Source organism: Lemur catta, chromosome 9, assembly GCF_020740605.2.
Source record: "Lemur catta isolate mLemCat1 chromosome 9, mLemCat1.pri, whole genome shotgun sequence".
NCBI lineage: Eukaryota > Metazoa > Chordata > Mammalia > Primates > Lemuridae > Lemur > Lemur catta.
In genome coordinates this window covers 10201739-10223247 of record NC_059136.1, presented here as the reverse complement: position 1 = coordinate 10223247, position 21509 = coordinate 10201739, and the positions used below count along the sequence as shown (strand labels likewise).

General features: G+C 37.5%; 1 protein-coding gene and 1 non-coding gene across 5 annotated transcripts in view; one reads left to right on the top strand and one right to left on the bottom strand.

Moving 5' to 3' along the window:
- Nucleotides 1-21509, bottom strand: part of CHD2 (chromodomain helicase DNA binding protein 2) — a 186769-nt gene that overhangs the window by 73770 nt on the left and 91490 nt on the right. For 3 of the 4 annotated variants that reach the window (XM_045561456.1, XM_045561454.1, XM_045561455.1), the window contains exons 8-16: nt 17489-17575; nt 15760-15821; nt 9571-9678; nt 7103-7243; nt 5526-5659; nt 4443-4668; nt 3002-3102; nt 1987-2031; nt 1647-1825 (exon numbers count right to left, since the gene is read on the bottom strand). In XM_045561456.1, the coding sequence (XP_045417412.1) occupies nt 1647-1825; nt 1987-2031; nt 3002-3102; nt 4443-4668; nt 5526-5659; nt 7103-7243; nt 9571-9678; nt 15760-15821; nt 17489-17575 (1083 nt within the window). The remainder of the gene's footprint in view (nt 1-1646; nt 1826-1986; nt 2032-3001; nt 3103-4442; nt 4669-5525; nt 5660-7102; nt 7244-9570; nt 9679-15759; nt 15822-17488; nt 17576-21509) is intronic. The other variant, XM_045561457.1, reaches the window with a different exon arrangement.
- LOC123645467 lies at nt 18934-19019 on the top strand. The gene has a single exon (XR_006737582.1). It is a non-coding gene; the product is annotated as a small nucleolar RNA SNORD35 (small nucleolar RNA).

Genomic DNA, 21509 nt, shown 5'->3' with positions numbered 1-21509 from the left:
CTACAGTATGGCAGTAAGAGTCTCCTATTCTCAGAGTTACCTTTACCTTATTCTAAACACTACAAAACAATACCTCTGCAAAAATCTGTCATATACTAACTGCAGCTGAACCTTAACCACAATGGGATTTGTACAAATTCTGAAACACAGCCCACCTACCTTAAACCCCCAATTGTGAGAGTTTGGTTTTCTGAACGGAAGCTCTTCACCTCCAAAGGTTTGAAGAATAGCATTTTAGTAAGGCCAAGTGTCTGTGGTTTGCACAAAAGGTGGATTCTGTGGTCCAATCAGTTTGGGACACAATGGATCAAAAAGTTGTACAAATTTCTTTACTCATGACTTTTCGAAGTCTAAGATGTGTATCTATAGTGTGAATTTCTAGGAGAAATTCATTCAGAAATGCATCCCAAAGTCATTTGGCCACAGAAGTCCTTTTACGAGGAGCATTTCTCTGAAGGTTAGTGCTCTATGGAGTCTATTATGAAAAGTATCATCCTAATAAGAGTATTTGACAAGGTTATTGATGGTTTCAGCACTCCTGTGAGGGTACTTGGCAGTGAACAGAATCTCACTCCTCACTGTCACCCTCCAAAAACCAGCCATCCATCTACTCCTACTCTACCCCATAATTGTTCTTCCATTCAATCCTTCTACACCACTGCTACTTAGAGCTTGTCCTCTCACTAATTCTTCATTCACGGACTTCTATGACATCTTATTGACTGGACCTTCTGGCTTTAATAATCACTCCAGAGTTTCTTACACACTGCCATTAGATGAAGCTTTCTAAATAAAATACTATTTTCATCCTGCTGCTACTCTATCCCATAAGATAGAGTCAAAATAACCTTCAAGGTAGTCAAGACACACTTTGACCTCAATGCACTCACCAATATCATCCCCCTTTTCCACCACTGGGGTCTGAAAGTTCTCCTATTGCACTAGAAGAATCTTTCTCTTGATGCCTTTCACAGGAGGCCAATACCCTGGGGCCCCTCTTATCTGTCTATCCAGCAGAACCAATACATCCTTGAAGGGCCAGGGGCAGTGCAAGCACTACAACTTGTTCTTAAAACCCTTTAAATGACCACTGGAGTACAGGCATTTCTACCTGTGTACTTCTCTGACCACATATTCTCACTTGTGTGACCTTTTCACAGATAGAATTTTGGTGCCATTGACTTGAACATCAACCTCTCAGTGACAAAGCCCATGTCTGATACATACTTTTATTAATTTGAAGACCCAAGCACGCACTTTTCAGATGGAATAAATTCTAAGGAAAAGCATTTGTACAGCCAATCTAGAAAATAAGCTTATATATTTAGTTTCTAACTTAGAAGTCAAAGACACTCCCCCTTTTCCTGTCACTTCTCTTTTAAAATGCCTAAAATCCTTTCAAGTATTCTCCACAATAGGTCTATTTCTAATTCTGTAAATTATAAGATTAAAAAAGTTAGCAAAGCCACTATACAATTCATCTTCTCCTTTTGTTATCTTTAATGTCACATTTAAATCATCCTTTTCAACTTCAAAATAGGAATCATTTACTTTTCTAATATTTTCTCTTCTCAATATCTATGTGACAAACCCTTTGTATCAATACATCTTTACCCTGAAAAACCAAAAGCCAACAATCATCACACCTTGCATTCTCTTGTAGGGATGGTTTTTGAGTTGTTCCTACTGTGGAAGCTATCGATGCAGTTCTGAAATTTCTTTCCAATCAGGGCTTCATCTTCCCAGCTACACTCTGAATAGGGCAGTCCCATCCATTTGCAAAGATATTCAGGTTCATTTGAAGGTGCCGGCTTCCGACTATGAGCTATTTCATATACAGAAATTTATAGATCAGCAACTGTCAATTAAAGATGGGAAGTGATGTTCTGTTTTATGCATAACCAAATGAAACACTAGGTGGTAAAACTAAATAATCTGCAAAACATGAACTGCTCTTAAATACTAAACATGAGATCTCTTGCTTACCTGGAAAATCTGTTTGACCCAATGTAGATTTACTTGTCTTCACAGCTAAACAAATGCAAAAAGTAAGACAGAAAAGTTATAACTATAACCAAAAAAAAAAGAGAGATTTTAGGTTCTATGAATAAGAATACATATATATTCTACCATCTCACATCTTAAAAAAATAAATCATTCTCAAGCTAGCACCCTGATTCTCTGTTCCCCTTTATGAAACTCCCTCAAAGAGCTGTTTATACTCACTACTCACCTCCTTCTGTCTTGAACCCACCCCAATCTCGCCTATACCCCCATCACTCCACGGATCCCTTCACCAGTGCCATTCCTGTTGCCAGATTTTCAAGGACCAAGTCCCAGTCCTCACGGTCCTTTGACTAACCCCAAGCCCTCCTTCTCGGCCATGTTAATCATCTGGCTTCCAGTAGCCCACTCTCAGCTCTCCTGTCTCACTGGCTGTTCTTTCTCAGTCTCCTCTGCTGGCTTCTGACTTCCAAAAGCTGGAAAGCTCTCAGACTTCCTCTTCTCACCATGTATATTCTATTTCTGATGATCTCGTTAAATCTGAGGCATTAAATACTGCCTACACACTGATAAATTCCCAAATACACATCTCCAGCCTAGACTGAGTTCTAAGCTACGGGCTAACATATGCGCCAGACGTCACAATACCGTCCACTTAGATGACCGAGAAATATATCAAACTTAGAAATATCAAACAAAGAGCTTGGTTTCCACTACAAAAATCAGCTCTTCCTTTCATCTTTCCATTTCAGTAAATAATATCCCTCTTCTCCTATAAGTTCAAGCCAAAAACCTTTACATTATCCTTAACACCTCTTTCTCTCATCCTCCACATCCAAATTTACCAGCATATCTTGCTAGCTTTTGCTTCAAAATAAATCTAGGCATCAGCCTCCACTCAAAAAGTAATGCATTTTTTAATTTACATTACTCCCAAAAGCAAAAGCCATTATTCCTTGAGCTCAAACATGGCTAAAATAAGTTTCCATGCACTTACCTATTACTCTTTCTACTATCTGATACTGTTTAATCAACTCTGAGGCCAGCTCCTGTTGGCAGTTGAAATATTCCACATCTTCAGGAGAAACTTTCCCTAACCTGGATGAAAGACAGATAGAAAAAGTAAATCCTAATTAGAATTTGGGGATCTATACACAACGTATCAAGGCAAAAGTCAATGGTGAAAAAGAAAACCTATTTTTAACTTCCACCTGTCCCTTTAGTAATCTTTACTAGTAATTAGGCCAGAGATTTTACAAAAAAAAAATACTTTTAGAAAACACTAAAAACCTTAGACTCATAGGAAGGTATACCAGTTGTTTGCCCCTCTAATGTGTTATACCTAAGAAGAAACCTAAAAGTACCTATTTCATGTGATAAATTCATATATCTAAACAGATCAGGACAATAAAACTATCTTCCAGATTTAAAAAACAAATACCTTTTCTCATAAATGTATGAGTTTATGTATCAAGATTGATTTATGACACTTTTGGAAAATGAGTTATTCTTAATACCAGAAATCTTTAAAAGGAAAGCAACAGCAACTTGATATTAGATATTACTGTATTTCAGAGGATTTCAAATTCCTAATTATTTTATAAACCTACTCCTCTATCTTAGTGGTACATATTTTTGGTTTTGAGTCAAAGGAAAAATATATAATTTACTAAAGTAGCACATTTTGCATACTAGTAAAACCAGAATTAGAACCATTTGTTCATATTCTGGAAACAAAAATTACCTGATCACACTGCACTGACAGGTATGTCTTCAGGTTGAACCTGAAATCTCATTACTCAGTTTAACTTTGTTTGTGCTATAGGACCACATATTTCGCATATGCGACCTAATGCATGCAAAGCTGTAAGTAAACTAAAAACACAACAGACTATAACAGTTTCAGAAGTTATCTAATCATTTCCTTCATATCATTTCTGAAAACTGTGTAAATCCAAGATTGATTTTAAGTGTATCATAACGTAGAGAATTCTAGAATATTAACTCTTCACATTTAAGTTATCCCAGCCTATCCAGAGGAAAATAGGAAGGTGTTTAAGAAATGCACTCTGGGGTCAGGCCTCCAGAATTCAAATCCTAGGTCCCCTTGGAGAGATGGGTCCACTATTCCCATCTATAAAACAGGGTAACAACAGTACAAATCTCATGCATTTATTCTGAAGATTAAAGAGATAATGTGTGGAAAATGCTCAATGAGCTACTTAGTATTATTAACTCTAAAGAGTTGGTAACCACACACAAAAATATACAGTCTTCAGGTCACAATTTTATAATAGAGAATTATAGACGGCTTCATTTTCAGATGATCAAGGCAAAAACTCTGAGATCCTAGACAGCCGTGTTCTCTGTGCATTATTTAAAAACCATCCCTTCCCACAGGCAAAATATATTTTTTTAATACATGATGGAAAATGTACCATTGCTTGATTTCATCCTCTTTCTTCTTGAAATTCTCTAATTTTTTCAGGCCTTTTACTTTCTGTTGCTGTAAGGATTCTTCACTCTCCCAAGTGCTGTGAATATAAGACCAACCCTTCCACTTGATGAGGTATTGGATTTCACCTTCATCCTTTTCAGCGTCAAAGTCACCACTAGGGTCTCCATTAGCTTCAACTGCATATACAGTAGTAGAAGCTCCAGTGGCTGTAAAAGGATTAAATTAAACTTTAAACAGAGTATACTAAACTAGACATTGAAAAGCTTCCCAAGTAAGCAATTCTCTAAAGAGTCTCTTTTTGGATGAAGCACCAAAATCCTTTACTTGAAATAAGCAGAAACTCATAAATACTCATTCGATCAATAATTTCAAATATTTTTAAAATGTAAACCCAATTTTTATTGTATTCCAAAATTTGCAGATGAAATCAAAGCAATTCCTTCTCCAAACAAAATAAAAATAAAGCAGCAACATCCTTTTGTTTTGGTCCCTTACTAACTCAGAAAACAACTCCTTCTGTCCACGAGTAAGAATAGAAAATCAAAATATACTCTCCCCCAACAAATGTCCCCTCACCCAAAGCTCCTTATTAACTCTCTTAACTTCAAGTGAAGCCAGAATAAGAAAACAAAGAAAGACAAAGGAAAAGGGATTAAATATTATGTTGATATTCCCCTTATGGAAAGGTTACTTTAAAGCAATTAAGTTATGAGATATCTAAATTAGATACAAAAAACATGTTCACTCTATTATCCAAATATGTATGTAACCAGTTTAGTATTTTCAGAAGATTAATAAACAACTAAAAGTAGGTTTGGTTAATGTCAATAAGCAGGCATCTCTGCTACATCACTGCTTTATGAAAGTTATCTATACTAGCTTAATTTAAAATCTTAAAGACATATTGGATACATTCCTTTGTCCTCAGCTCTGAAAGATGAAGATTCATTTCACAATGAACACATGCGTGGACTGAAATTCATCACATAAGAGTTAAAATACATAAAATCTGAGCTTTACTAAGTATATATAAAAAGTAATTTGCTTCCCAAATATATATTACCTCCTTTCTTTCCCAGTCTTGAATCTAAGACCTTTTCAATAGTTTCACTATTATCCTGTTGTTCATCAACTCCTTCACCAGTCATTTCAATAAGATCATCTGAGTCAGTCTCAAAGTCATCATCTTCTTTATAACTGCAAGAGGAATAATGCTGAATAAATATCTAAAAATAGGCTTATCTTTTCAGAATTAAATACTTCCATACATAACATCACTAGAACAAGGAATCATAGATTTGCCAGTCAGTGGGTGCAAAGCTTATTTCCTCCCTACTTAAGCTACTGATGTGTGCTCATAGATAACTGCAGGAAGGCTAACTCCTATTTCAAACTAAAAACACTACATATTTATGTTGTGTAAGCAAGATACAGAAAACTACAAAGGCCCTCCTATTTTTCCATTTTTTAGTATCAGATCATTACTATGTAAACAAGGAAACTACCACAAAGAAAGAAAAAGCATACTGAAAGAAAAAAGTTGCTACTATTTCATCAGACAAAAGAGAAGCAGTATTTCTAAGATTAAATGCTTCAACCCTGGATTTTGTCTCCCAATAACAAGAATATGAAACTTAAGTACTCATGAACTGTTGGGAAATTCAACACATGTACTTTCTGGTAATAAAATATTAAAATGTAACCTTCTACCATATACTAACAACAAATGGCTTAAGAGTCATGAAAAAGTGAAACATAATCCTGGATGCAGTAGTGTTACAGTAAGGAAAAGTGCTAAGCTATACACTAACATACTCAAGCCTAGTCCTAGCTTTGGAATTATTAATGGGATACACTGGGTAAATTAATAGTATCTCCAGAACTCAGTTTCACCATCTCTAAGAAAACCAAAAGAAACCTCTAAAATCCTCTAAAAAGAAAACTCATAAAGGTAAATTAAATGTTTTTTGATGCCTATAAAGTAAAATATTAGTATTTGCATATATCTATTTATTTCACTTTCTACTGATGCTAATATTCTACTAGTAAGCTTGATAAAATTATCATATCCAAGTATCAGTACATAAGCTGAACCTCAGAAAACTTTGAGGGCCAGGCACGGTGGCTCACACTTGTAATCCTAACACTTTGGGAGACTGAGGAGGGAAGATCGCTTGAGCCCAGGTGTTCGGGGTGGCAGTGAGATAAGACCACACCACTGCACTCCAGCCTGGGCAGAGCAACGCCTTGTCTCTTAACAAAAAAAGAAAAGAAAAAGAAAAAAAAGAAAACTTTGTTTGATTCAACAAACAATTACAAAGTGAGAATATATAATCCAAACATCTTTTCTGAAAAAGAATATGATGAAATGAATATAATGCCACTAAGCCACCACTAAAGGACATGAACTTGAAGCAAATCTCTATAGGAATGAAGGCTTGCAATGAGCTATTGCTAGTCTTTTCATATTCCCTTTTGCTCAATATCATTCCTTTTGCAAGAAGGCTGACCAGATTTCCAAAAGTAACTTCAGGACATGGGTTGTTATTTTTACCTATCAAATGCACAATTCTGGACTTAACAGAAACAAGTTCTAACCCTCACCTTCACACCAATGAAAAAGTTTGGGGCACAACTTACCTAACATTTTTAGCTGCTCTTCGACGAGTCTGCCTTTTGGGAGCTTCATCATCTTCATCATCATCATCAGAAGAATCCTGCTTTTTTCTCTTTCCACGCTGAGTCTTAGGTTGCTTTTTAACACGGGGTTTGGGCACTGTTCTAAAATGAGAAAAGAAAAAATGGCAAAGCTTTTACTTTATCATTTGGTGCCTACTTTAGATCTATATAATATACAGTATTTCCCAGAGCAGTGGTACATATAGCTGCGGTCCCCAACCTCAGGGCCAAGGACCTGTCAGGAACAAGTCTGCAGAGGGTGAGCAGCAGGCACACAAGCAAAGCTTCATCTGTATTTACAGCTCCCCCCATTGCTGGCATCACCACCTGAGCTCCACCTCCTGTCAGATCAGTAACTGTCTCCCATCACCCCCAGATGGGACCTTCTAGTTGCAGGAAAACAAGCTCAGAGCTCCCACTGATTCTGCATTATGGTGGGTATAATTATGTCATTATATATTACAATGTAATAATAATAGAAAGAAAGGGAACAATAAATGTAATGCACTTAAATCATCCCAAAACCATACTGCCCTACCCCTCACCAGGTCCATAGAAAAATTGTCTTCCATGAAACCTGTCCTGGTGCCAAAAAGGTTGGGGACCACTGATATACAGGAATGTAACACTCAACTGAGGAATGTTAAAAATGCGTATTCCTGAATCCTAATCCCTGAGATTCTAATTCACTAGAAATCTGCATTTCCAATATGAAGGTGATTAAAAATACATACACGGCATGGTGTGATGGTATCTCTTTGGTAGGCAATTCAGAAATATCTATGAAACTTAAAAATACAACAATTTTACTTGTAGGAATTGATCCTACAGATATCCACCCACATATACAGGCATAATAAGGTATTCACTATAGCATTATTTACAATAACAAAAGATTAGAAAACTCTAAAGGTTCTTCCACTGGAAACTAAACAGTACTATGTAGCCATAAAAATAGAGTACTATGTAGTCACAAGAAAAGAAAAAGGGAGTTTTCTGTGTATTGACGTGAAAAAATTTCCAAGATGAGAAAAGAAATATGCAGAACAAGCAGCACAGAATGCTATTATCTGTGTAAAGGGAGTAAAAGACAAGAAATAACTACACATATATTTTTCTCATAAGTGCATAAAATATACCTGGAAGACTACCTAAGGGACTGTGCCCTGCCACAGACCTACTGGAATAGACTAGGCAGATGGCTGCTCTGCAGATTCTGATGTACATCCCCTGTTGACTCCCATGAAAGCCAGTGTCTAGAAGCTCTCTGGATATGGGAATCCTCAAATATTCCATCAATAATAAAATGGTGAAATTAGTAAGAGGAGAGAAATGGAAACTCATAATCATGTTTATCTGTCACTCTTATGCCTACCATAACCAATCCTAGACAGATAAGGATTTTAAAAATAATGAGCAATATTCTAGAAGACAGAACCGGAGTGACACTTCAGTTCTGAGAGCTTAAATTCAGATGAAAGAAGGTAAAACTTAAGTTGATGAATTTCCCTGCAACGGTAGGGGGCAAATACAATTTCCGAGGCCAGAGGTTGGCGAACTTTTCCTATAAATGCCCAGAGAGCAAATATTTCAGGCTTTCCCAGACAAGAGACAAAACTGAGGCCACGATATAGGAACTTACATAACAAGATGAAATAACTTTTCGTTCACAAAATCTAACATTTTGACAAAATTCAAAATAAAATAATCATTAAGTGTATATATTGTGAAATATACCTACTAATGAGAAGAACAGAATTCTTTTTAAGGAGATAACATTTCACTTTATTGGGGTTCAAACTCAGTGCTATCATCAAACTATTAATATAAATGTTTATCTATAAAAGCTATTCTTAGCTCACAGGCCATACAAAAATAGGTGGTTGGTGGGATTTGGCCCAAATCCCATCCTACACAATACAACAATAAAGAAAATGTTCCTGGGGCCTACCTGCCTCCTGCCTTCCTTCTCCTGTCACTAGCACCTTAGGCTGCCATCTATCTTATCAAAAATTACCAAAATTTGCTGCCAATTCAGCCTACCTCCTCGTCACAATCAGGGTCTCTGATTAGTGTTCTACAGAGTATATGAACAAGATAATAAACACTCAAGTATGCTTTAAACTAGGCAAACACTGTTCTACTAAACTTAAGAATTAGTTCTCCCGAAAAGAACTGGTAAGCTGGACAAACAGGGAATTTTTTAAAAGCCAAAGACATATTCACCCCAACATAACTAGTCACTGTGAAGCAAGAAGCATGAAGATCTACACAATGTGAGGCTGGCACAAAGTGAACCACAGATATCTAAAACCCAGAATCACAACACACCGTTATCTGATTAAGGCCCTCATTCAGCATGACATCATCCTTCTCAAGCTAACACAAATCAAGCTCATCCAGAAGCAGAGATTAAGCAAACAGTGCACCTTCTGGGGGCAGGTCTTCTGGCTTTCACTTTCTTTTGCTCTGGCTCACTCTCTGCACTGGTGCCTTGTTCATGTTCGTCTTCTGAGGGCTCCCGTTTCCATTTTTCTCTGTGATCAGAAGCCAAACAAAATAATTTTTTTCTAAAAGAATTCTTCAAGCTAAATAATTCTCTGTAAATAAAACAATCTCTAAATCCCTTTATATGGAATCAGGTCATGTTAAAGAGTGATACAGAATTGCAAAGTCAAATCAATATTCCTCATGTGAGAAGTCAAGGTAATAGTGAAGGCTTGCTACAAGAAGGTAGATGATCTGCTGATTTCTGAGAACCTTCCTAAAAGTTGCAGCAGTCACGCTATACCTGAATTGGTAGAGACCTTAGGAAAAAAATACAATTCAAGCCTTCCATGAACAGTCAGTGGAGTACTTTTAAGTACATTACTCAACTTCTACTAGCACTGTGTGTTTTCATATCTATTTCCCCAACAGTGAGTGACTCCTTGTATGCCAGGCCATTTTTGTTCATCTTTGCACCAGAGTTTAGCAGAAAGGCAAAAAGATGGAGGTATTCCTTTGCTAAGGAAAAAAAATCAATTAACTAATGAACCATATTAGTCTATCAGTCAGACAGGTATGGTATTTTTGGAAGCAGACTACTAAGACAGTAAGGCCTGTTAGTATTATTGAATATCCTCTGGTCTCTCTTTAAAACAAAGACCTCCTTATATCCAACCACAGCCTGGGAACCTGTCTAATTATGCTTCCTTAGAGCCTAGTACAATAAATGTTTGCTACAGAATTCAAGGAATCAAAGGTGATCACCAGGAAAAAAGGAAGAAAGATGTGTACAGCAACTGGGAGACAGGCACATGAGTCTGCAGACTCCCTTGGCCCAAGTCCAGAATAGTTTACCCTTCAGAAGGGGTTCTCACAGTCAGTTTGGAAAGAAGTGGTTTCACAGGAAACAAGCCTGAAGAAACATGAACAATTATGACCCAAGGAAGAATCAGATGAGAAAGATCCACAGTCACATTGTAATTTACATATCTTCTCCAGGAATTGAGAACCTAAAACATGGCCACCAATGAAGTCCACTTCTACAAGTATAGGAGACCAAAATGGCAGCAAACACTGATGAAATGGATATTGAGGCTAGTGTTTTCCAGTTAAATTACAGGTTTATAGACTTATGGACAACCAGGAGGACTTAGAATCTCCCAATATAAGAATGTAAAAAAACCTAGTAAATGAACTGGTCCAAAGCCTTCCTCCTAAAAAAGGAAACTGAAGCCCAGTGAAAAACAAGCTGCTTAACAAGGGGCATAACAAACTCCCAGCCCTGTTACTCGCAACTGTAACTCACTGAGGACCAAACAATCAGGAAAAATTAAAGCCAGGTTTATATATTCTGGGAAGATCTGAACGACTATAGATTTAAAAGGCCTGATTGTGTAAATATATTTGAAATTGGCTGGATTATTTTTAAGTTTTGTTTTAATTTTCAAGAATAAGAAGAAAGACCAGCAACACTACATCACTTTGAAGGGGTGAGGTAAAAAAGAATTATCAGTTACAAAGAGATTACTTCCCAACCATACAGATGTATACAGCTCGTGCATGTTTGAAACTGCTGTTCACTCCTCATTATTGGTTTCTTATAAAATGCAAATTTTATCAAGACCCCTCCACCAAGCCACACGTTGTAAAGTCAGGCTACAATGAAGAAGAGTCTAAGATACGAGATTGAGTAAAAACGTTTCATTTATCAAAGAAGACTTAACATATCCAGCTTTAAGAGGGTACCAATGGAATTCCATATATTCCCTAAAAGGAAATCAACAGACTCTTTAACAAAATTCTGGGAATTGGGGAGAAAAATACCAAGATTTAGCCAGTGATGCTCCAGGAAATGTGAAAAAGTCAGGATGTAAGTGGGTATCATTTTCTTCCTTTATTGGGAAAAGTTGGTTGGCAGGAAACAAATCCTAAGAGAGACAATTCAAATCTAATCAATTATAAAGTAGGGCATGAACAAAAGCCACTTTTAAATATAATGAACCTGAACTTTGACCAAGAGTTACAAGGCTTGCTACTAACTGTCTCTAGGAGCCTAAAGAAGAAAATTCTACATTTAGAAGACAGATCAGGAAAAGAGGGAAGTCACTACTTTAACTTCTTCAATTTTTAATAGATTTCCCCAAGAAAGGATGCTTTTCACGAACAAGGAAGAAGAAAGAATAAAAATCTGGGGTAAATACAAATTCCCTTCCAATGTCACAGGTTTGTAATACATTCCCAACTCAAAACACTGGAAAGGAATAAGTAACTATTATCCCAGGAGAAAAACTTCACATGATTATGGCTAAAATATTTTAAAATTCCAGGTGGGAGAAAAGATTCTAGAAGCATTAAAGAGTATCTTTAAGCATTACTGAGACCATGAGTAGGCAGAAATCATATACAACATTGCCCAAATTTGGATAACAATAGATATTACATGAAAAAAGAGTTTAATGATCAAAACAGCAAAAATTGATTAAATAAAATTGAAAGTTTTTTTGTTTTTCATGACTTTAAATCAGGGCTTTCAGTCTCAAATACTTACTGGGGGGCCAGATAAAGAATGTAAACACAGTGAAATGGAGACCTCATGGTCGTTCTCACGTTTCATGGGCCAGCACTGACAGATTTTCTCAAAAGAAGGTAGAAATACTGATTCTTATGCACTATCCCATTGTGCTGGGTAACTTCTTCTCAGCTTTAAAAATGCTAATACACTTCATGACTCTGGGGAATTAGTCTCTTTATAATTCGCAAAAGGACACAGTCCCTTTCAAGACTACATTCTTCAAAAACATTAATGTCACAAAAGCAAAGAAAGGATATGAAAGTGCTCCAAATTAAAGAAACCCAATAACTAAATGCACTGTCTGATCCTAGCCCAGATCCTATAGTGGAGGGGGAAAAATGTTACAAAAGACATTATTGGGTCAACTGACAAAAGTGAAATGAAAATTAGACAAAAGTACCTTGGCAATGTTAAAAATCTACTTAAGTTGAAACTATACTGTGCTTATGAAAGGAAATATGGTTATTCTTAACAAATATACACTTAAGTATTTAAGGGTAAAAGATCATGATGTATGAAATTTAGTCTCAAATGGTTAAGAAAAAATATTATTTGTGTATATATAAATACATATAAAGAGAGAATCCACAACAGTAAAGCAAATGGGGCAGAAATGGTAACCACTGGTAAATGTGAGTAAAGTACCCAAGACGTTCTTTGTACCACACTTTTATTCCAGGAACTTTCATAAAGTTTGAAATTAACTTTTTAAAAACCTGTTTAAAAAAACAATTCTTTGGGGTTTTTTTGTTTCTGTTTTTATTTTTTTTTTTTAAAGAGATAGGCAGCAGGATCTTACTCTGTTGCCTGAGCTGCTGGATTGAGCGCAGTGGTGCGATCATAACTCGCTGTAACCTGGAACTCCTGGGCTCAAGTGATCCTCTTGCCTCAGCCTCACAAGTAACTTGGAGTACAGACATGTGCCACTACACCTAGCTAATTTTTTTATTTTTTAATAGAGGCGGTTTCACTATGTTGCCTAGGCTGGTTTCAAACTCCTGGCCTTAAGTGATCCTCCGGACTTGGCTTCCCAAAGTGCTGGGATTATAGGCGTAAGCCACCATACAGTTCCTTTTATAGACCTGAGTCTATTTAGAGAAAAAACAAAACAAAACAAATCCCAGTTCCTTTTTAAAAACTCTAAAATCTGTAAATACAATCTGCAGCATTTCAGAACATTTCCTTGTGCTAATATTTCAAAATTTTCACTCCCTTTGAGTGAGTCTCTCTCAATTCTGAAACTCACCTACCCATACATTAGGTTGTCACACTTGCTCAAATCACAGAGGGCTCCTACGGTGCTGTGCCTTGCAACTTGAGCCTTAACAGCTACAGGACCTCCCCTAATTAATCTTTCAGGAATCAAAACTGACTCAGGAGATGAGTTCCCTGTAAAACCATAGTACTCACCAGCTGCCCAGTAGACAGCAGAAATAAGGCTAGCCCAGTCCCCAAACACACAAGCATGAGGGAACTACTTCAGCTCAAGGCTAGTTCCTAAGGAAGAGCCCCAGAATAAGGAAGCAATATTAGAGAGAAGACAGATACTACCCTGCAAGGAACTACTACCCTGCAAGGAACTAAGAGGTACTCAGGGAAAGGTCCATGAAGGCCTCTGAGGGTTGCCAACTTTGGGGAGCTCCTAAGACTGTTAAGTACATGAGCCACTCACCAGAATAAGTGTAACGTGTTACCCAGTGGCTGAAAAAATGCTGGCTTCCACACATACTGGGAAGACCATTAAAATGGGAAGTCGAGGATTTCAAGCACAGCACCATTTAACTCCAGGTTAGAGACCAGCAGAATGTAGCCAGATGGTGAAGGAAGGAGTACATGCATGTATTTTCCACAGTGTGGTCAAGGTGGACATTTCAAGAAAGATCCCAAAAAGGCCATTAGACCAATAAGCAGAGAAGGGAATCTCCCAAGCATACCATGGGACTGGGGTAGAACAAAAGCCTTCCAAGATGCCAAAAAGAACAGGTTTGCTTACAGTTACTGTTTCCAGCTCTAAGTAAATATTTGAAAACTCGATGTACTCTCAGAAGACAATATTAACTACATGACTTTTCTGTAAAGTTCTGTAATACTCTACATATAATGCAAAATCTCAGCATGGTTTCTAATATCCCTGCAGTTAGGTAGGTAGAATAAGTATTACTCTGTTTTGGAGAGGAGGAAATGGGTTTTAAAAGTATCAAATTAGGCCGGGCGCGGTGGCTCACGCCTGTAATCCTAGCTCTGGGAGGCCGAGGCGGGTGGATCGCTCGAGGTCAGGAGTTCGAGACCAGCCTCAGCAAGAGTGAGACCCCGTCTCTACTAAAAATAGAAAGAAATTATCTGGCCAACTAAAAATATATATACAAAAAAAAAAATTAGCCGGGCATGGTGGCTCATGCCTGTAGTCCCAGCTACTCGGGAGGCTGAGGCAGTAGGATCGCTTAAGCCCAGGAGTCTGAGGTTGCTGTGAGCTAGGCTGATGCCATGGCACTCACTCTAGCCCGGGCAAGAAAGTGAGACTCTGTCTCAAAAAAAAAAAAAATAAAAAAAATAAAAATAAATAAAAGTATCAAATTGCTGGCCTTTGGCCACTTATTAAAGACTGGCAATATTTTAGAATACATAATATGTAAGTAGAAGCCATGGACAATTGTTTAACATAAGAACCTCTGAAATGATGTGCAAAGTTCTGAACATCTACACTTTTCTGAGAGAAGATACGGAATTCAGATTGTCAAAGGGTTCCACTCTCTCTCCAAAAAAAGATTTTAAAAATTATTTCTCAAAAAAAAACAATTTTTTACCATATAAACACAATTTTTTTAAATTAAAAAATGAACATGTAATCCATGTTATAAGGTAATTTCACATTAAATCCAAGAATTGAAATTTTCTGGCCTATGAAGTGCAATAATAAAATTATATAGAAATATGTAATTTCATACCAAAATGGGTACCCAACCAATAATTTTACCATGCCGGCACAAAGAACAAATTAAAATGAAAAATGGCAAACCTAAATTTGTTCCTTGCTAAAATACCAAATACCTATGTATTTGTTGTTTATGCACATTTAAAATGAATAAATAAATGGGCTAATAGGGATAACCAGATAGAAGAAGCTGTGGTTCCTCCCAAGAAACAGCTGAAGCATACATGGAATTTTTGCATGTGTTAAACTGAGAATCTTGGGAGTCAAGTGCCTTTGCTGCTGCTGCAGCAGATCATAGTAGACAGTAACCCAAGCTAGAAAGAGAGACAGAAGCAGACTCTGGGACCTGGGGTGGACTTTATAAAGACACAATGAAGGGGTGGGGGGAGGGGATGGGGGTATAACTACATGATGAGTGCAATGCGCACTGTCTGGGGAATGGACATGCTTGAAGTTCTGACTCGGGGGGATGGGCGGGACATGGGCAGTGTATGTGGCCTGAACTTTTGTACCCCCATGATGATAGGCTGAAATAAAAAAAAAAAAAAGACACAATGAAGGTAGCCCTTGAAATGCTGACATGTTAGAAACTACTAAATTAAGTAATTTCCCCCAAGAAAGACTTACTGTTTTTTCAGCTGCCTCTGGCCTCTTCTTTTTGGGCTCCCACTGTCAGACCCGCTACTTGCCTTCAGTGTGTGAGGGGGGAAAAATGATTACAGACTTTAATTCACAGTTCTTTGGGACAACACTACCTTCTGGTTTAACATTCTACTCAATATAACATTATTCAATATGAGCTTTTAGACAAAAAAAAAAAAACCTAAGCACTTGTTTGGTGAAGTTCATTCTTCTTTTGCTTTGAAAATTTAATGTGTCTCTGTTATTACTGAGTGATCTTTAAAGCCAGGAAATACTTATCTCAGCTTGACTTCCAGAACAGCAATGTCAAATAAAACTTTCTCCAATAAGGTACATGTTCTGTACCTGTAACATCCAACACAGTATCCATCAACCACACGTGACTACTGAACACTTAGAATGTGCCTAGAGAGTAACTGAGAAATGGAATTTTTAATTTTAGTAATTTTAATTGACATGAATCCTAAAAGCCACAAGTGATTAGTGGTGACTATACTGGATACTGCAAACCTAGAATATCAAATGAAAATGCTACAACATCTAGTCGTGTGCCTTAAAGGCACCGACTACTGATCTAGTCATCTTACACTCATTAAAGAGCACGCTCAATCCTGAGCCAACGGCGCTCTGCCAACAGCACTAGGCCATGGAAAGTTACAGTCACAGACATTTCAACAGCTCTTCTTCCCCCAAATTAAGCAACATGGAAACTATTCCTATTGCTGTTAATGTCTTGTATTCTACAGAAAATGTGTTAATACATAAGAGAGGAAAAGATTTATACAATTATATGATTGCTTATAACAAATACAGCTCAGGAACCTAGTGCTATACACTATGGAAAAAGAAAGTAAAGGCAAACCAGCTCACAGATCACTCAAAATAAAACATCACAAAGGTAATGAAGATGTTAAGGCGAATTAAATTTTTAAAGTACATTTACGAAAAACCCACACCACCTCACTAATCTTTGGATATCAAAGTCCTCCTAAGTAGAAGACAGAAAGGGGACATTTCACTAAGACAAAAAAGTATCTATCTCTTCAGAATCTAGTCTATAAACCTAATATATAAAAATAAGAATCCATAAAAATACCACACAACCTGAAAAAGGTGAAGTCTCATTCTATAGACAAGCAAGCCTAATACATAGTATCAATTTAAAAATGACCTACCTATCCAATCTCTCCCAATTAAAACAGTAGGTATGTTTGAAATTCATTTTATATCTCACACTAAAAACGAGGTAAGAAACCAAATTTAAAGAGATTAAATAAGATAAAATAACATTAATCACTCCCTCCTCCTTTCTCAGGAATAAATCCAAAACTATTTCCATTGTTTTCTTTGTTTACCAAACAAGTTACTCATTTAATAAAATCTAGAAAATTTAAAAGTGAGGTTTAAAAAAGTAAACTTCTTGTTATAATCAATTTTCACTATGAAAAACTTGAGAGAAAAAAAAATTTAGGCCAATTCTGTATAATATTCTAATACTCTACTAAAATATTCACTATTATATGATCTTTCTGGTAAGTTTCTTTTATTTAATTAACTTCTTAGCTTACTGCATGTGTTCATAGGAAGCTCACATTAAAACCACTTAACTACCATGCCAGAAGTTCCATCTTGTTAACGGTAATACATACGAGTCAGAAACGATGAGGTAAGATAAGGAGTTCAAATATATCGCCTTCAACCATTTTTTACTTACCTCTTCCTTAATATTAAATCGTGAGGGTTCTTGTCTGCTTCGGTTTGACCGCCTGACCCCATAAACATCAGGATATTCTTCCCACATCTGTAAAATTAATAGACCATGTATGTATAAATCTTTTTTCTTGATCCCCATTTACTATTTCCATTACTGGAAAATTTATTTAAATTCAAGAGAATTCAGGTAACTAAATATCAAAGGGCTATTTTACTAGTTTTGTTTGAGACAATAAAGCACCATTTTAACAAATAACGGGCATATTATTCTAGAACATTAAAGTTTAACAATGCTCTTCATTATTTAATGGCTATAAAACTATATGTATGGTACACTGCCCACTGGTCATTAAAATACAACCTTACAGTTGAATAATATGGCAAGGTAAGACAGCAATTGCTTCCACTAAAGACAGACGGAGTACTTATCGACGAATTTTAAAAGCCCTAATGCTTTGAGTTTCAATTTTGACTGCACTGAGTCACCTGGGAAACCCAAAATACGAGAAGCAGAGCCCCATTAAGTCTATTAATTAAATAAGAATCAGTGTTCAGGGCGTTTGTATATTTAAGTTCTCAGGGCATGTATTAATAATATCCTAGATACATGCAGATGAGAGATTTCTAACATTTAGCTAAACATTCTCAGAGTAAGTACCACTGCCACCCTTTCTCTAGCACACCTATTTTTACTGTCTAGCTGTAATTATCCCTGTGCCTTTAAGACCTGACTTTCTGTAAGAATCCTCACCAGTGATTTAAAAACTTTAAGGGAGGGATTAATTCAGAAGAAAAATTTTTGTCACCCTCCTCTCCCCAGAGATAACTACTGCTAAGCATATTGTGTTCTTTTAATAAAATCACATATAAGAGGCTGGGCACAGTGGCTCACGCCTGTAATCTTAGCACTCTGGGAGGCGGAGGCAGGTGGATCGTTCGAGCTCAGGAGTTCGAGACCAGCCTGAGCAAGAGCGAGACACCGTCTTTACTAAAAATAAAAAGAAATTATATGGACAACTAAAATATATATAGAAAAAATTAGCAGGGCATGGTGGCACATGCCTGTAGTCCCAGCTACTCAGGAGGCTGAGGCAGGAGGATCGCATGAGCCCAGGCGTTTGAGGTTGCTGTGAGCTAGGCTAACGCCACGGCACTCTAGCCTGGGCAACAGAGTGAGACTCTGTCTCAAAAAAAAAAAAAAATCATATATAAGCACAGGGAATTTGAATGGATTGTGGAATACTGACATGAAAATGTTTAACAGTAACTAAACATGTAGAAGACACACTTTAAAGCCGAGATGAGAAATATGGGTTTGTCATCAAAACACAGGTGACAGCTAATGTCATGAAAATATTTGGAAATGTGAGGCTCAGAACATATACAAGAGGAGAAGCCACTTGGCTGAAACTCATGAGATGATTGCATTAAACACTGTGAAAAGTAGGCAGATGATGTCTGTTTTCATGACGGTCTTCAGATGCCCACCATGGGCACTGCTGAGTGCCACCTGACAAAACTGATGCTGGAAAAAAGAAAAAAAAAAAGAAAGAAAAAAATTATGGAAAGTAAGCTGGGCCCAGTGGCTCACTCCTATGAACCAAGCACTTTGGGAGGCCAAGGAAAGAGGATGGCTGGAAGCCAGGAGTTCGAGATCAGCCTGGGCAACATAGTGAGACCTGTCTCTACAAAAAATAGAAAAATTAGCCAGGTGTGGTGGTGGGTACCTGTAGCCCTAGCTACTTGATAGGCTGAGGCAAGAGAATCTCTTGAGCCCAGGAGTTTGAGGTACACTTTGGCCCAGGCAAGACAGCAAGACCCTGTCTAAAAAATAGGTCACAGTGTGGAAAGTAGAACCCCAAAAGTACAAAACTTATAAAAGATGACGCACAAAAACACAATGTCACCAAACCAAGGGAGGACATTATCAACAGTGATTTAAAAAAAAATGCTGGAGTGAACTGAAGAAAAACAAGGCCTCAAAACAAACCAGATGGCCCAGGAATAGGCATTTTAGAACTAGAATCCAATGTCATCCCATAATCCAATGTTCTCAGATTCCGTAATGGCCTCAGAATCACCTCGGAGTTAAAAGACAAAAGGTCCAACCAGAAGAAGTTAGGAATGACCAAGTGGTAGGAAATACAGGTGGAAGACTCAGTAAATGAAGAACACTGAACAAATCCAACTTGAAAGGAAGGGGACAAAGAACTTTTGTCTCTCTATCCACTGCCACCTCTTTTTGCACCTCTGCTAAATCTATGAAATTATTTATATATTTTACTTGACACAGGCTTCTATGGAGCCTTTATGAACTGGGGTAGCTAGGTCACTTAAATGTCACTATATCACTTAGTTTTATACTAGCTGATACTAGCTAGGCATTCCAGCTCAACTGTTCATTACATCGTGGCAGGGGCACCCAACGCCTATTTGCAAGGCCACATCTGAGCCTTCACGGGCTCCTTCTTCCATTAAAAAAATGTATTAAGGATTATACTGTACAACTATGACGGTATAAAGACAAATACATTTGCATTATACACTAAAACATTTTCTTCCATTTAAAAGTTCATTTTTTCTTCTGATTTTAAAAGAAATTAAAACATTTTCATGGGTCCCTAAAAGTACTGTGGGCCCTTAGCACTGTGCTTGCTATGTATGAGTATTATTAATTTCCAGAGGAGTTAGAGACGGGGCTGGGATTAAATGACGGTGATCATGAGTATGCCTCTTGCCATGCCCTAGCCCTGGCCTGAGCAAGATCTTGGGGCTTTCTAGGATGCCACCTGGAGGAGCAGGGGTGGTGAGGGGACACTGGGAAGCCACATGGCCTCAAGGAAGCAGGCTATGATGCTTACATCCTAAAATTATCTTGTGGTCATATTTGTCCTTTTGAGGACTGACAGTATCTAATTAAACTCTTTTACGAAAAAGCTACCACGTGTAGTTACTCACTACTGCATACTCCTACATGGGTAATGAACTTTCTTTGGAGGGGAAACCTAGCATGTGAAAAGGATGCATACACAGAAAACAAAGAGTCTTCTTTAGAAGTTCTTGTTTGAGAATAATGATCATTAAAGGTGCAATCCACTCATTGTGACTGGCTAGCAGGTCCATCCACATGTAACCTATACGTTATTAACTTTCTGAAACTGATCATCTTAACCTTAAAAGTTGATTTTAATGTTTCTGCCTAGAGTTGTACCTTTATCTTTTTTTTTTTTTTTTTTTTGAGACAGAGTGTCACTTTGTTGCCCTGGCTAGAGTGAGTGCCATGACGTCAGCCTAGCTCACAGCAACCTCAAACTCCTGGGCTTAAGCGATCCTCCTGCCTCAGCCTCCCGAGTAGCTGGGACTACAGGCATGCGCCACCATGCCCGGCTAATTTTTTTCTATATGTATTTTTAGTTGGCCAGTTAATTTCTTTCTATTTTTAGTAGAGACGGGGTCTCACTCAGGCTGGTCTCGAACTCCTAACCTCGAGCGATCCACCCACCTCGGCCTCCCAGAGTGCTAGGATTATTATAGGCGTGAGCCACCGCGCCCGGCCTGTACTTTTATCTTGAAATTCAACCTTGGTAATGCTTTCTTTTCTCTCTCCCTTCTTATCTTCTTAAATAAAGTTAAATATTTAAGGTCTTAGAGTGGAATCTTCTGAAAAGAACACCTGGTCCTGATAGCTGGGAAACCAGGCTCTGAACACCGCTAAGCCAGGACCTTCTTCCCCGTGCCTGGGAGGCAGATTTCTGAGTTTAACATACTTGGGCCAAGATCTTTAAGTGGTACTTCTATATGCAAAGACTTTTTTTAAAAGTCACCACCTGAATTATCTTTTTGTAAGATATACTACACCCTGAGCAGGCAACAAGGAACAACAACTTAAGTGTGTGAAGGTCTCTTCTCTGGTGATGTGCTAATCAGCAAAGATAACTTTCATTTCCCTATCTCTAACACTGCCATCAGCATTCCCCAACCTTCCACCAGCTCCTAAAAGTCACATACCATTAAGCAATGAT